Genomic DNA, 15,832 nt, shown 5'->3' on the forward strand with positions numbered 1-15,832 from the left:
CAGAACAGAAGGAGGCAAAGAGAACGAGAAATTAAAACCTAAAAAGACAATTACGAAATAAGATCTAGTTTGGCAGAGCTGTGGTGAGGAGGAGTTGAAAAATGAGAGCTGCCTTGCTGCAAACGCCATCTTGTTGCAGCTACTGGGCCCAGGCACAGAGAGATCCATTCATTCACAGCAGAAAGAAAATCAAACACACACCCCTGGCTAATCTGCAGCCACCAAAACAACTACACTATTATCGCCCCTTCCCCTTCTCCTCTCCCCGAGCACGCCAGGGAAGGGAAGGAACTCGGGGCTACCGCGTTCAAGAACGAATTTAGGTAGGAACGGATCCTCTTCGTTTCCTCACACGCATTTCACGGACACATCGGCAGCGTTTTGCGCCTTGACTCACATCCTTGTGTCCAGATCGGCTTAAAATATGGGATAAAAGGATAAAACTCTCACGACTGGGTGTGGATATTCTGCAGCAGCAAAACGTGCGATTTTTCCGCCTTAAATCACCTCCCCAAGTTGAGGCAACTGTTCTCAAAAGCTGTTTCAGTAATCACTTGAGCCTTATACATTTACAGCCCTTTCCTCCTGTTTCCTCCTGTGGAGACAATACATAATAACGTGGCAGTCGGCATCCTAGAAAGGATGCCTGCCTTAAAACAACCAGTCCCAGCCACGACTTTGTTCAGAGAATAATGAGATATCACAGTCGTTAAAATTTCAGTTCATCTTCGGCAATGACAAATCGACAGCTTACAACCTCTGTATCATTCTGATTTTCTCCCGGACAAGATTTTTTTGTTAATAGAAAACGCCTCGTCTCTCTCACATCTACATGCAAGGCTTTACACATCTTCCTTTCCCTACAAAGATGCAGGATTAAAAATCCTACACGTTCCAATACCCCTCCTGTGGATTAAAAAAAAAAAAAAAAAAAAATTAACGCTGAAAATCCTTACAGTAAAAAGCAGGGAACTGAAACAATATTTTAAACGGCATTTTCCGAGGAGGAAACTCCATCTTCCTATTGTAGCAAACACCCTCCATGATCTTCGTTACCGCTGCTACGGGCACACAAAAAAATATGCAGCACCGTAATGCACGGGGGGGGGGGGGGGGAAACAACAAATATGCGGTCTAAATCCATCCTCGGTTGCGATTTTAGAGAGAACAAACCCTTCCCCACCCCTCCCTCGCCCAGCACACCCAGCAGGAGCCCTGGGCTGGCTGGGGGTGCTGGGAGCAGCCTTACCCTGTTTGTCTCACCCCCGGCTCCTCTTAATCAGTTTTCCACCATTACAGCAGCCACACCATTGCCTTTTTTTTTTTTTTTTTTTTTTTTTTTTTTTTTTTTTTTTTTTTTTTTTTTTTTTTATCCTCCCTTGAATCTCTCTCCAAATATTCCCTCTGCCGGCTGGATCGCTCGGGAAACTCGCCTTTTGTGTCTCACAAGAAAAGACCACCCACCCCCCCACACACACACCACCAGAACCGTCTGGCGGGGACCACCACGGTGTAATTATAATTAAAAATGGAACCCCGCAAGATCCGAGGTCTCCTCCCTTTTCGCCTGGAAGCCTTCGGGAGGGGAGTCAGTCCCACCCCCACCTTTTTTTTTTTTTTTTTCTTTTTTTCCCCTTCCCCTCCTCCTCCATCTACAAACACACTTCTTTTTTTCGGGGAGGCTGGAGCCCCGAGGAGGTGGCAGCGCGGGGGAGGGGGCGATTTCCAGCCCCGTCACACCGAGGGTCGCCACGAGCGGGGGGCTCGGAGGGAGAAGGAGGCCCAGGGCCCCCTCCCCGGTGCGGCGGCGGAAGGGGAGGACGGGGGGAAAGGAGAGGGAGAAAGGAGAAGTGCGGCAGGAGAAGGAGGAAGCGCGGGGGAGGGGAAGGCGCGGGGCTGAGGGGGAGCCGAGCGAAGATGGCCCCGGGGTGGGGCCGGCCGGGGCTCGGCGGGCGGGAGGCGCCGCTGCCAGGGGACCCCCGCCCTCCTTCCCCTCACACACACGGTTACCTGCCCTGCCGGCCGCTGCTCATGAACCGGGCCGGTCCGTCCGCCGCCCGCGGTCCTGCCCGCGTCCCGCCGGCCTGGGGAAGGGAAGGGAAGGGGGGGCGGAGGAGGAGGCGGCGGAGGAGGAGCGGGGGGAGCCGCCCGCGCTGCGCCCGGCGTGTCCCGGGGAAGGCGGCAGAGCCGGGCGGGAAGGAGGGATCCGCGGCAAGGAAGGGGGGTGTCGCTGGGGCTCGGCTCCTCCTCAGCCCGCTCAGCTCCCCGCAGCCATCGGGCAGCGGCAGCCTGGGCGCGGCGAACCTCCCTCCTCCTCCTCCTCCTCCTCCCTCCGCCCCGCCCGTGCTGCCCGCCCGGGAAACCCCGGCTCGGCTCCCGCCCCGCCCCGGCCCCGCCGCCCCTCGCCGAGCCTCTCACCGGAGGCTCCTCCGGCCCCGCGCAGCCCCCGGGCGCGTTTCCCCCAAGGCCGAGCCTCTCGCCGGAGGCTCCGCCGCCTCCCCCGGGGCACCCGCCCAGCGCGGCCGGGGCGGGAGGGGAGGGGAGCGGAGCGGAGGGGAGGGGAGGGCGGTGCGCGCTCCCGGGCGCCTCGCGGGGTGTGCGCGCGCTCCCGGCCGGGCAACGCCCTTCGGCCCCTCGGGCGGGGCGGCGCGCGCGCTCCCGCTTCCCGCCCGGCGCGCGCGCCCCCGCCCCCTCAGCGCGAACAAAGGGCGAGGAGAGAGCGAGGCCGGCCCTGCAGGCCGGGAAGGGAAAGAGGCTGGGGGAGCCCCGGTGAGAATGTAACAAAAAAAAAAAAAAAAAATTAAAAAAAATGGCACGGAACGGCCCCGCAGATGGCGGCTAGGGAGCGGAGGGGCTCGCACAGAGCCCCCCCTCACCGTGTGGGACGTGAGGGCTGGGGACTGCCCAGTGTGCCCACAGGGGTGGGGAGGGAGGGCCACGGGCCTTCAAATGCTGCTCACACAGGGCTGGAAAGCAATAAATGCCTTTGTGTCACCATCGTGTGAGGGGAGGCTCTGGGAGTCTGGGCCTGTTTAGTCCAGAGAGGAGAAGGCCGAGGGGATCTCAGCAATCCGCACAAATATCTCCAAGGCGGACGGTGCCAGAGTGTTCAGTGGTGCCCAAGGACAGGATGAGGAGCGATGGCCATAAACTCAAACACAACCCCTGAGTTCCCCCTCAGCACGAGGCAGAACTTCTCTCCATGGAGGTGGCAGAGCCCTGGAGCAGCTGCCCAGGCAGGGTGGGCAGTGTCCCCTTCTGGAGCCATCCCAAACCCACCGGGATGTGTCCCTGTGTCTCCTGCCCCAGGTGACCCTGCCTGGGCCGGGGGATCTCCACAGGGTCCCTTCCAACCCCAACCATTCCACGGTTCTGTGATCTTTCCCTCAGGAACTCCAAGAGCAGCAATTCCATAGCTTAGACCTTCTGTGTTCCCGGTGTTGGCAATAAAGGTGCTCACCCAGCCAAAGCTTCCAGAGCCTTCTTTTCATATTCTCCTCACAACATCCATCACTGCTCTGCAAGGGTTTAGAAAAAAAAAAAAAAAAAAGCAATTTCTGTCTTACAGACTGGGCCCCCGGTAAACCAGGCAGGAGAGATGTCACCAAGATGGGATCATTTCACCCCAGAACTCATATACTGAAACCCTAATTAATATTGAAAAGTAAGTATTAATACGGTATTGCATCACTTTTCCTCCTCCAACAGGGTAAATCTGGGGGTTTTTTCCCCTCCTATTTGTTTATACCTTGTTAAAGAGAAGAGATTACCTGTCTACCTTTCCTACAAACTCTCCCCCTGGAAGATTCTTGCTGCTTCAGAATTTAAACAAAACTGTTCCTTGCTGTCATGCTTTCTGAAGGGAGGTGTGCTTACCTGCAATTAGGAAAGGAAAGTGCAGGTTTGCCAATTAAACTGTAGGAAAGTGGGTTGGCTATTATTCAGGTTGTCTGTTATGGAAAACTATTAGATCCTGGTGTGGTTAAACCTTTGGTTTGCAATAATCAAATGTTTGTTTTTAAGTAACGTGTGTGATGCACCGAAGCTTTCATTTGTCACCCTGAGATTTGCAAATAACAGAACAAGACATTTCCTGACATCAGAATAAATTATTCTTGAGTTATTGTCCCAATTTGCTTATATTCCATCAGTAACCATGGGGAAATAATTTCTCTTCCACCCCTGACAGAAATACATGTGCACCGTGGACAGGAGTTATCCCACTAAAATCTGCGGAACCACACGTGTTGCAGATGGGAATGTCAATGTTCTTGAGGCTGGAGATTCATCCAGCATCCCCATCTGGAGAACACTGATTAAATCTCTGTGCTTGAGAAACACCACGAGGTAATTAGATATTTGCAAAGTTTTCTGGAGATTTCAGAAGCAGTTACACTCAGTATTTAAGCCATAAAATCTCGGGGAGATTTACAGGAGGCAAGTTCCATGATTTATTTATTTATTGTGGGGAAAAGAATGACCACTTGCTACATAAGGGAAAAAAATTATATACACAAAGGATTAAAAAAAAAGGAAGAGAAAAATCCTTGTTTTGCAAAGGAAAATTCACGTGTCTTATCAGATTTTGTGGAAAATCTTCAGCTAACTCTGGATCATACAGAGAAAAAGTCTGTGCAAACAAATGCAAAAAATTCACATATATGTTATTGCATTGCAATACATTGCATGATTCTTGTGGTAGCTCAAGATGCTCCTGGTCTCTGCCACCATGAAGGTATAAATTGTTCTCTGCCAAAGAGGGTGAAAGATCAGCACTTCTCAAAATTGCCTGGCTCCTCAGGTGCTTTAGGGATACTGCTGAAGTAATAAATAATTATGTTTTGCCTCTCTCTTTATTTGTGACTTCAGGTAAGGGTTTCTAATAGTCCAAATAATAACAATTCCAAGGAGCAGCTCATACCCCAGGATCACCCCAGCACCATCTCCCACTCCATAATGCTGTGAGTGCTGCAGTGTGCATTCTGTTAACCCTGGAGACCCACAGGGACACTCCCGTGAGTTTGATGCAGTTTGAAATTCTCCACTTGGGCCCAAAAGCATCGCAGAGCCCTCGTTTCTCCCAAATTAAATGAAGCTTTTACGATGTTTGAATTCTGAGCTTCCTCCCCGAGTCTGCTCAGAACTCTTTTTCCTAACTCTTACTTTATTTTTTAAACCCTGACTCAGAACTGTTCCAACCTGCTGTTCTTTGCCAGTTCTGTAACGACTGAGTGACAACCACGGCTGCTCCTTCCCGGGGAAGGGCCCAGGTAGCAGAATATCCAGGCCGCTCATGAAAGGAAATCAGTAAGTGAAAGCCCCCTGAACAGAAGTGCTCAGCGAGGGCAGGCAGAGCAGAAAGGAGGGGCAGCTCAGTCTCCTTAGTTACATTCTGCATTCTCACAGTTTCTTTCGCTTTCCCTGTTATTATAGAACAAAAGAGTTATTTTAGACGAGTTCTGAGAACATCGCATAAAATTAGCAAAGCTGGTGGAGTCTGAGCATTGACAGCGCTTTAAGGTGAGGGAGCTGGTGCTGAGAGGCTCCCTGAGATTTAGGGCACCAAGGCAGGAAGGTCCATCTACCTGAGCTTCTAACTAATAATCATCAGGAGGATGAGCCTGAACTCCTTGCTGAGGGTGAGGATTAGGATGGGTTCAAGGTCAGTCAGCTCGGAATTGCTGAGGGACTGTGTGGGTCACTCCATGGCAGAACACAGAACTCTGCTGGGAGCCAGCTCTGCTCTGATTTTTTGTTTGTTCTTCCTCTTCTACCCTTGAAACGTGTACAGGTGTCTTAAGGTTGGTCCAGGCCTGTTTATTCCCTTCCCAACCACCACTCCTCCTTTTTTCCCTTTCTCTTTGTGCAAACCCTTACTGGGAGAGCCAGCAGAACTGGGAGTTTGGTGGTTTTTTTCCCTACAATCAGAATTGTATCAGAGCTCTCTCCCCTGTGCTGGTTTCTCCAGTACTCAGGTGTGTGTCATGGGTTTACACTTGGTGCTGTACCATTACATTTGCAATCTGTAGCTTGGCTTTTAACAGTCCTTTGGTGCTCCTGGGAAATGATGTAATAGCAACAATAACGTTGTAATAATCTTAGAAATCAGTGTGTGCACACATGCAAATGCACACATGTAGGTCATCCCTTAAGTGATCTGGTAAGGAACATTTCAGTGGCATGAATGCTGATTAAGCAGCTGGAGTGAAAGCTTAAAGCCTCATATTTCCCCATTTAAAGGGACTTTCCTCGAGGGGTTAATTGTGTTGTTGAGCAACTAACAGAAAAACAACTGGCACCCAGGAGACGCTGAGTTGGGAATCCACACTGAGAATTCAGCCTGAACTTTCCATGATGCCAAATACACCGGAGTGGTGGTGAAGGTGAACTTTCACGGGACCTCTTTCTAACACCCTCCAGCATCACCATTGTCCCAGCAGCCTTAACAGCATGTCCAGAACCCCTGGCCTGTGCTGCCGCCCCTCTGGGACGCTCCAGCTGAGGGGGTTGGCTCCAAACTCCAACTGCTCCACAGCCTCCAGGGTTCTCACTCGGCCCCAGGGGGCTGGAGTGTGTTCCCTGCTGCTCTGCACTCAGGGAGGTGGAGGAAGGAAATCTGGAGAGGAAGCTGAACTTCCTGTGCCAGAGATTTTAGGCTGGAACCTTCCCTGAATTCAAGACAATGCAGCAGCAGCTTTAGATGTGAATCACTGGAACTCAGACGAGCAAGATTCGAACACAGACCCTTCTGCATCCACACCTGTGATTAGGGACTCACGTGCTTCTGGGAAGTCCAGGAACCATCTGAGTGATTTTCAGACCTGGCTGTTGCCTCTTGCATCCCCCACCCTGTCTCCAGTCTGATGAGAAACTCCTCCTTTTTCAGTTTCATTTCTCTGGATATTGTTTGAGACTCAAAGTAGCCAGTTTGGGGGTGAGGATTGGTCACAGGTCTGTGGGGGAGCGACCCCACAGACAGAGGCATGAAGGGAACAGGCACCCAATGACCATCTCAAGGACGAGGTGTGAGCACAGAAACAGGAGGGAGAGGTCAGAGGGGCTGTAAGAGCCATCAGCTGATTAGACACTGCACACACTAGCAGTTGCATGTTTTATAATTATAAATGGATGAAGAAGTCACCAAACTAATCCCACAGATGCTCAAGTTATCCTGGTTCTTTCCTGTTCTCTCATTCTGTTAGCATGTGTTAGCAGCATCTTGCACATCAGTTAAAGATTAAAGCTTGGAGGTTGGGGGGCATAGGCTTTGTGTTTTTTGCTAAAATAGCAGGATATGTTAGGAAATCTAGAGGTAGGAATCAATCAGAAACTTTGATTCTTCTTTATTATTATCCCAGCACAGCCCTGGGTTTACAGTGTCACTGGCTGCAGTTCACACCAGAAAACAAGGACAAGTATTTGTCATCAGTGACCATTTTGATTGAAACCCGTGGGAGCAAGGCCGTGCTCTGATGAAACACAGTTTTCTTGCTGGTGACAATAAAACTGGAGAAAGGGAGGGAAATAGGTCTTCCTTTTCTGTCCTGGAAGAGCATTATCCCTCATGTTCCTTCTTTTAATCCAGGCAGTTTCCTGTGCTTGTAAAGCACCACATCCCACAGGAGGGGATCCTTACAGCACCTTCCACCCCCAGGCACCGGGCAGAGCAGGAGGAAGGTTGCATTTCTGTTCCCTCTTCCCAGCAGCTGCTCCATTTGTGATGACACAGTTCCTGTGGGTGTATCTCCCCTCTCTCCTCTGCCCTCTCTGATTTCATCTTGCTGGTGTTCTGCCCTCTGGGGCACACCTGAGCAGCACCCAGAGGTGCTGCTGGAATGGCTGGTGGTGAGCTCTGGCTGTGGGAGATGATGCAATGTCAGAAGTAGAACAGGTTGCCCCGAGGGGCAGTGAGATCCCAATCCTTGGGGAATTCAGAGCCCAGGCAGGCAGGGCCCTGAGCAAGCTGCCCTGCTGAGCAGGGGGCTGGGTTACAGGGTGGCCAAAGGTCCCTTCCAACCCCCGTGATCCCAGAACTGTTTACCAATGGAAACTGGAGCAGACACACTGAAATGGGTGCAGATCCAGGTGCCAGGATATCGGTGGCAGGGCTGGAGCCTGTCACACCCCAGGGTGTTTCTTGATTGAAAGAGAGCCCTACTCATTATTACAGAATTTTTTTCCCCTGATTATTACAGTGGAAAATAACAGAATTTATATCCCAGATGGCCCAACCAGCATTTTACAGCAGGTACGGTGGGCCTTTCCTCAAGGTGAAAAAGCCTTTCAGTGAAATGAGTGCAGAAGGAGCCGACCTTCCCACGGCCACTCCGGCTCACTGCCCCCATCTGCTGGGAACAGCCGCGGGGAAACCTTCCCCACACCCACCCGGTGTGTTTGTTTGCGTGGCCGTCTGGTCCCCTGGCTGCTCGCAGCCCTCCTGCCTCCCAGCCCAGCCCAGCCGGGGTGACCCAGTGTGGGGGCAGAACTGCCCCCTCTGCCCCCTTCCCTGGGGTTCTCGGAGGGGAAAGGACGTTTCTTCCCCCATGGAGCTGAACGAAGCTCCTTGCTCCTCTCCCCTCGGCCAGGAACCTTGTGGTGATGTCTGCATGAGCCCCCTGAAGGCCAGAGGGGCTCTCTCTAAACCTCGCTCTTGGCCCCAGTTTCTTCTCTGGATTTCCCCCCTTAAGAGGGGGAGGGAGTGGGGAGGTTTTTTTGCCTGCACTCCGTGTCCCACACAAAGTTCATCATGCTCTGACTGTACCTGTGGTTCATTGTGACAGCGCAGCCCACGCTCCACGGATTCATCCTCAGAATTCCCTGCAGGAGAAGGCAGAGCTGCAGTCCCCACTCCCAGCACAGCTGGAGTGGGGCACACTGCGGGTCCCAGGCCTTGGCACTGCCCTTCCTTCCCTGGGGGTGGAAGGGAGCAGCTCCTGGAAAGGGGAAGAGCAGTGACACCCAGGAGCTCCACACCAGGCTCTTCCTTCCTGAGCTGCTTGGGAAAGCACGGGGAAAACTGAGTCAAGAAATCAAACACCCTGACGCAGATTCAGGAATTTCGATGTTCAAAATAGATTTTTTCCCTCTCTCCAAGTGCCCAAGGTGAGCTTTGTTATTCTAAAAAAAAAAACCCACAAAACGAAACACCAAAACCCTTGTAAAGTCTGTGTTCTTTTCTACAGGCCCTCCTTTCCTCTCAGGGAGATAAAAAAGAGCTCTGGCATTTTATATTCTAAATTCTGACTGACCAGAACAAAATGTTTTCCCGGCAACGTGGGTTTGCACCTCAGCCTTTTTTTGTTTCATTGACCTTAGGATGGAGAATTTCATAAAACATTTATTGTCTTCTCCAGTTTTTAGAGCACAATTCCCCCGTGACACCTTGTTTTCATCGTCTGCTCTGAGTAGGATTCCAAGGCTTCTCTGGCAGTTTGAATTTTAATTGTGGGTGAAGGGAAGAACCTCTGCTATCTGCAGCAAAATTAGTCAGTGCCTCCCTGAGCAAAAAGGGGTTCCAAGAGGTAAAGATGATGGGAATGAGAGCCAGGAGACAGCCAAGAACCTGCACAGTGACTGCGGGAGAGGTGTTTTTGTTCCCGAGTGGGCAGGTTTGTGTCCCAGTGACCCATCAGCACTGGCGCAGCTGGGATCCTTCTCCCCCCAAAAACTGCAGCTGAGAAAGAAGAAACACAGCTCAAAACCAACCCAACCCAACCTCCTTCTGAGCTATCTGAGGACAGCCAGCCAGACAAAGAAATGGGTTCTCTGTGACTTTCCCTCCACCCGGGCCCTGCTGATGCCTCGCTCTGGATGCTGCAGGTTCCCCACTTAACACTCTGCAAAGCTCATAATGCACCGATTAGAAAAGCCGTTCCAGGGGTACCACTTCACTGGGGTGGTTAACGAGCTCGGCCAGAAGGGGATTTGCAGCCCGAATTTCCTGACAGAGCCGAGCTATAATTTGCTCTGGGCTAGAAAGCCCATGAATTATTGAGGCAATTTACTTGCACGTCTGCACCTCCTTCCAGAGCACGAGTGCTCGTGCTGAGAGCTGTGTGAGAGCAGGGGAAGGGCTGTGTGAGGAGGGGAAGGGCTGTGTGTGAGGAGGGGAAGGGCTGTGTGAGCAGGGGAAAGGCTTTGCAGTCACAGCCAAATCCATGTCCTGTCTCCCCTCCTTCCACTCTGCACACCCCGCTCTAGACATGAACGACAAGAAACTCTCTCTGACTTATCCAATGAAACAGCAACAGCCCAGGTGATCACTTTTCCATCCGAATTCCTGTGCTTTAGCCTCATGGAAGGCAGCTGGGAGCGACAGGATTCAGGAGAGCAGCCTTTCCACCCCCTGTTCTGACACTGGTTCCCTCAGGGGTCTGTTCCCCCGTGGAACAGGGGTTTAAATTGATGAACTGGACCTCCTGCACAAAAATAAACCCTTCTCAGGGGGGAAGAGTTCTGTGTTTGCTGCAGAGATTTCAAGGGGATTTGTAAATCTGTCTGTCTGGAGGGAGGTGACTCCTGCAGTGCTCTGGGGCTGAGGAGAGCTGGGTAGTGAAGGTGTAAATAATGAACAGGTGGGGGGATCTGCCCCCAGGGCTGCGATCCCGGGCTGTGAGGGGTCAGAGCCCCCCCGGGGGCTGGGGCAGCAGTGGATGTGAACAGAGCTTCTGTTTGAGTTAACGAACCACCTCACAAGGCAGAGCCTGGGCAGGACGCAAGGCTTTTCTGTAGATGGAAAGGAACCAGATTATGCCCTTATTGTAGGAAGCCAGGGGGATTTGGGGTTTGGATTGGGGTTTTGCATCTCCCCGAAGCACAGGGCAGTCAAACCGCGGGGTTATTGCCATCCTCCCGCAGCAGGCTCATCCTTCCCGAGCCGCTGCCGGCGCTGCTCCCCCCGAGAAGGGCGGGACTGCCCTCTGGTGTCATCACTGTGGCTCCCTCTGCCTCCAGCTCTGCTGCTGAGCCAGCTCAGCCATTTCCCTCCAGCAGATGTTCCTGCTCTGCCAAGGCACAGGCTTTGTTCCTGAGCGCTGTCCTGGTGGAGAAGGTCAACAAATACAAACCCCTCTGCCGTTTCTGTGCCCTGCACACACCCAGGACTGGGCACACACCCAGGAGTGGGCACACACCGCCCTCCCAGCCAGGGACCCCCACAGTTACCCGGGGTTATGCCCAGTCTCCATCTTGACACAGAAAAAGAAGACAGGAGAAAGAATAAAACAGGAGAAATATAATGAGGGATGACAGAGAGGAGACCCAAGAGAAGCAGAGCTGTTACTCCAGTCAGCCCTCAGAGTGAGGGACGTGCAAGTTAAATATAGACCCGACCCTTCCCCGGGGAGCCCCGCGGAGCTCTCACACACCAGTGTGGCTGGCACAGACCTTCCTTGCTAAATCACTGCTGCTCATTTCCACAGCACTTCTTGCAGTAATGGCTGGCAGAGAGTAACAGTCTCCCAAAAGCTGTGCAGGCTCTTGTGCCCACCACTCCTGCTGCTGATCAGTGACAGACACCGCGTTGTGCTCCCGTTAACAGCACCAGTGCTCAGGCACCTCCTGCTCCCACCCCACAGACAATCCCAGGGCCAGGAGCCACCCTGGGCGTTGCTCAGGTTCTGAAAGGCAGCCAAATCAGCACCTTGCTAAAGGGGAATCAGGAAAATCCCTGCTCAGGAGTGGGCAAAACTCCTTCTGTTTGGAATAAGGGAGGGCAAGAAAGGGAAGGAGCTGCCATTAAAAGGCCTCTCCCAGGCCTTTTTGCTCTGTTTCTCTCTGGGCTGTGGCTGCTGTAACCAGCTCCAAGCTGCCAGGTTCAAATGATGCCCAGCAGGTATCCTTCTGTCAGTACTTCCCAAAGGCCCATCCCAAGGAGTAAGTTCCTTGGGCTGTTGCCCAGCCTGTACGGTGGGATTTGTACCTACAACTTGTTCTGGCTGTTTTGTGCCACCTGCTCATCCCTGAGCTCAGCTGAGTTCTGAACTGGGCAAAGCTGCCAGGAATCTGGGATTCTCTGTCCTGTGCTGACTGAGAGCCTGACACCTGAGCAGGTAACAAAGGAGAAAGGCATCTTTGAAATGTTTGATGGGTGTTCGAAACCCATCAGCAGCACTGAGCCCAGTGTGCAAGTGTCTCTTTGGGGCTGATGTGCATTTTACCTGGAAAAAATAAATACTGAAAGGATCCCCCCCACAAGGCAGCTCTTCTCAAAAACAGGAATTTAAAGATTTACAAAACCTCGACAACAATCCCTTTGGGTCTCATGACCAACGAGCACCAAGAAGGGTCTTTTCTCCTCTGTGTCTTCCCCTGTCAGTGGCTGGGAAACAGCGAAGGCATTTCCCTCCACACGCCCTCCTGTCCTTGCTTGGCATCTCCAGGCTCATCAGGAGCTTTGTACCTCTCCAGGCTCCTGAGGAAGTTTGTCCATCTCCAGGCTCAGGCAGCAGTTTGTCCTCAGCAATTTTCTGGGCAGTTGATGTTCCCAAAAGAAGAGAAACTGCAGAGGCTGCTCAGTGGGACTTGTGGGGATTCCCCCCTTCAGCTCCAGCTTGGGAAACTTGTGTTCTGGAACAGCAGCTTCCTGCTTGTTCTGTTCTGAGTGTGCATTCCCAGGGTGGCAGAATTCCCCAGACCTTTCTTATTGCTGGACACAAGGAGTGTTCTTTTTTAATCAGAAGATGAACGAGCATTCACGTCCCACTTCCACAGGCATTTTTAAACTGCTGCCCTTTTACCTCATTTCATATCCTTGAAGAAGCCTTACCAGGGGATTACAGAAGTCACAGAAAGCATTTCTTCTGGCAGATCATTGCAAGGGCACGAGAGGGAACATCTTTCCACCGTAACCTACTTATAAACCCCAACCCTTCACGTCCTCTTTAATTCCTACAGTCCTTCCCTGCCCGTACTCCCCATCTGAAACGAGTCAGATCTGGGGCTGTTCTTTTGTGGCACCTTGGGAGGTCTCTGCAGTTGGCTGTGCTGCTGGATCCCTGGTGGCTGTCTCAGGTGGGTCCTGGCTGGGGCTCAGCCCCGCTGGTGTCCCCTGCTCAGGGATGTCACTGAGTTTCCGTGCCCCTTCAGCCCCTGGCTTCCCCATCTGCACGGCCTCGTCGTAGGAAGGTGGCAAGTCCAGTGCATAGACACTGTAAGCTGGGGGGGACAGGGTGTTCTTATCCATATCCACAAACACTGCAGGGATCTGCACGCTTGGAGGGTACTGCCATGAGCTGTAGGCTGGGAAGGAAAAGGATGGGAAATAAAAATTAGGCACCTGCTTGGAACACTGATAAGTAACAGGCTGGTCCTGCTTTCCTCCAAGATACTGTGGACTCGTTTTTGTGGTGCCAGAACACATCACTGTGCACTGCAGCTGCCAGGAGAGAATCCCCCTGGTGGAAGCTCTGCATTCTCCCAAAGGAAGCGCTCAGGAGAGAGACAGCTCTGCATCCGAGTGCTGTGAAACACCTGCCCCAGCACAGGGGGTGACACAGGGGGCCCAGCTGGCTTGGACAGGAACAGCTGGGATTCCTCACATCAGAGGGAAGTTCAGCTGGAATGTCGCTCAGGAAAAAATGAGGGAATGGTGAGAAGATCAGATGGGGGAGAGGACACCTAAGAGGTTAACCCACCATGGACTTTATTCTGATCTCTGGAGCATTAAATCCTCCTTGTCTTCTGCACCCACTCCCTGTGTCCCCCTGGTGACCTCCCTGGCTCTCCTGCCCACCCTGTGGGGCTGGAGGCTGCTCTGGGGGTTGCTGTTCTGGCAGGGGCTGGGCACAGGAACCCAGGCTCGTGTTGTGGCCGGGGGTACTCACAGGTGACGGTGCTGTGGGCGGTGCTGTCGCTGTCGATGCCGATCCCTGCCAGGTCACAGGGGTGCCGAGGGAACGTCTCCACAGGGAGCCTCTTCCTGCGGCAGCAGAACCTGACACAGCTCGCAGAGAGCCCGCAGAGCAGGAGCAGGAACAGCGTCAGCAGGAGCAGCCTGCGGGGAACGGCGTCACTGGAGGCTGGGGGACCCACTGAGGGGCTGCAAGGAAGGCCAAACCTCCCCACTTTAGTTCCCAGTGGGCACTGGATCCCAAATGAGAAAGTTGGATCCCAGGCCCTGAATCCCAGATTGAAGCGCCGCTGCCTGTAACGCTCGTGTTGGGCAGGAGGTGAAGCCACTCACTGGTGAGCAGAGCTTCCTATTCCCCTTTCCCAACAGCCCTTCCCAGGTGTGAGTTCAGAGAGCAAAGCCCGCCCTGAGGTGGCACCTGGAGCCCAGGATGGTGCCCGAGGCAATGCCAAGTGCCAGCAAGGCTGTGCTGTGCCAACAGCCAGCACAGCTCTGGCTATTTAGGAACATCAACAAGCCCTGCAGTCCAACTGGAGTGCTCTCAGAAAGGAAAGATGACACAGCCCCAGATGAATGCTGGGCCTGACACCCTATCTCCCCTGGGTCAGCTAATCCACTCCCCTGGCAGCTCCCAGAAAACAGGAGCAGCCCTTCCCTCCACCCTAACCCAGAGAAGGGTTTCCATTCCCCTCCTGAAAGTGCTGCTCAAAATGAGTCCCAGATGGTTGTGGGTTAGTGGGAGCAGTAACCAACTCACCAGACATACCACAGGCTGGCCCAATCAGACATGTTCTGAGGGCATCTGGCAGGGAAGGCAGATGAGCCAGGGATTGCAGTAGCTCCAGTCAAACAGTGCCTGTGTGACAGGGAATACGATTCCCAGGATTTCTGAGGTGGAGAAGGGAAAGCAGTCAGTACGAGCATGGAGCAAAACTCCTTTAGATTTACCTTCAGAGAACTGTGCTTCGTAGCTGTAAAATTACTGCAGTGAGAACACACAGACAATCCCTCTGTACAACTGGCTTCTGAGCCAAGGAAGGTTTTTACCAAGTGGTGCTTTACTCTTCTTGGGAGAGACAAAGACACGTGCAGGATTCCCAGACTCCAGCTCGGTGTTGTTTAAAGGTAACTGAGAGGAGGTGCCTCGTGGCACAGACCTGCCCAAAATGTGTCCCCAGCTGTTTGGAAGTTACTCTTGCACAGCTCTGATGCAGCCAGAGGTGCTTTCAGCTCTGTTACAGGAGAACAGCTCGTGTCCCACTGGAGCAGTGCAGCTGCCACACTGCACACCCTGAACCTCCCGTGGATTTCAGGCACCACGACAAAGGTTTTGGCCAGGGGGGAGGATCTGGAGACTGGTCAGAAGTTGACACTTCCAGAGTCGTTCTGGGAGAGGATCATTCACCTCAATCTACAGAGCAAGGCCAGCCAAGTCACACCTGTGAGCTGCTGACCATCTCAGAGATCCCAAGGCAGCTGTCAGGGATGGCCATCAGCAGGTCACCGCTCTGACCTGGTCACGTCCCTGGATCCCGCGGGAGGGTTGGGAAGGGGCAGTGTGTTACACTCACCGTCAGAGCTCCCGCAGATCTCCCAGCAGAGCAGAGCGATGCCTGAGGAGGGGAGGGAGCCGGGCCGGGAGCAGCACCGGCCGGAGGAGGAGCACCCCGAGCACCTGATGCCTCTGCCGAGCAGGGGCCCGGCTGGAGCGTCCGCGCTCCGGGGGCTGAGCCGGGACAGCGACAGCGACAGCCGCGTCCTCAAGGACACGGGCTGGGCTGAAAGGGGACACCGAGCCCACATCGGAATAAATAACCAGCATCGGCATCAGCGGGCGGGGAGGGCCGGGCGGGGCAGGGGCAGGACCAGGACCGCCCCCTGCCCCAGTCCCAGCCCCAATCCCTGCCCCAGTCCCGGCTCCTGCCCCATTCCCAGGGATAACCCACCCTGTGCCTGCGTCAGAGACACCTGGAAGGAGAAATA

At 53.4% G+C, this 15,832-nt stretch overlaps 2 protein-coding genes across 6 annotated transcripts in view; both read right to left on the reverse strand.

Moving 5' to 3' along the window:
• GNB1 (G protein subunit beta 1) overlaps positions 1-2,510 on the reverse strand; it is a 31,201-nt gene extending 28,691 nt beyond the window's left edge. For 2 of the 3 annotated variants that reach the window (XM_027895274.1, XM_027895272.1), the window contains exon 1: positions 2,011-2,346. The gene's annotated coding sequence lies outside the window, so the exon portion shown is untranslated. Of the gene's footprint in view, positions 1-2,010; positions 2,347-2,418 lie in introns of those variants that run through there. The other variant, XM_027895273.1, reaches the window with a different exon arrangement.
• Positions 2,511-12,672: 10,162 nt separating this feature from the next.
• On the reverse strand, positions 12,673-15,617 carry TMEM52 (transmembrane protein 52). 3 transcript variants are annotated; one of them, XM_027895277.1, is made up of 4 exons: positions 15,421-15,617; positions 14,607-14,737; positions 13,824-13,993; positions 12,673-13,239 (listed from the first exon to the last, which is right to left on the reverse strand). In XM_027895277.1, the coding sequence occupies exons 2-4, from the start codon at positions 14,636-14,638 to the stop codon at positions 12,929-12,931; spliced, it is 513 nt and encodes a 170-aa protein (XP_027751078.1). In that variant the 5' UTR covers positions 14,639-14,737; positions 15,421-15,617; the 3' UTR covers positions 12,673-12,928. The 3 variants fall into 3 exon arrangements, with proteins under 3 accessions (XP_027751078.1, XP_027751077.1, XP_027751076.1); XM_027895276.1 differs by lacking the exon at positions 15,421-15,617 and having other exon boundaries at positions 14,616-15,005; XM_027895275.1 differs by lacking the exon at positions 15,421-15,617 and having other exon boundaries at positions 14,607-14,998.
• Positions 15,618-15,832: the final 215 nt, after the last annotated feature.

Source organism: Empidonax traillii, unplaced genomic scaffold (genome assembly GCF_003031625.1).
Source record: "Empidonax traillii isolate 1590-97213 ecotype Southwest subspecies unplaced genomic scaffold, ASM303162v1 scaffold454:size726355, whole genome shotgun sequence".
In the NCBI taxonomy this organism is placed as follows: Eukaryota; Metazoa; Chordata; class Aves; order Passeriformes; family Tyrannidae; genus Empidonax; species Empidonax traillii.

What these genes read in the sequence shown, in the direction of transcription:
- TMEM52 (XM_027895275.1), bottom strand. Translation starts at nt 14,773, where the DNA reads ATGCTCGTACTGACTGCTTTCCCTTCTCCACCTCAGAAATCCTGGGAA. An exon ending in GCCAGCCTGTGGTATGTCTG is followed by an intron (nt 13,994 to 14,606) that starts GTGAGTTGGTTA and finishes CGTTCCCCGCAG; the next exon opens with GCTGCTCCTGCTGACGCTGT. An exon ending in CGCCCACAGCACCGTCACCT is followed by an intron (nt 13,240 to 13,823) that starts GTGAGTACCCCC and finishes TTTCCTTCCCAG; the next exon opens with CCTACAGCTCATGGCAGTAC.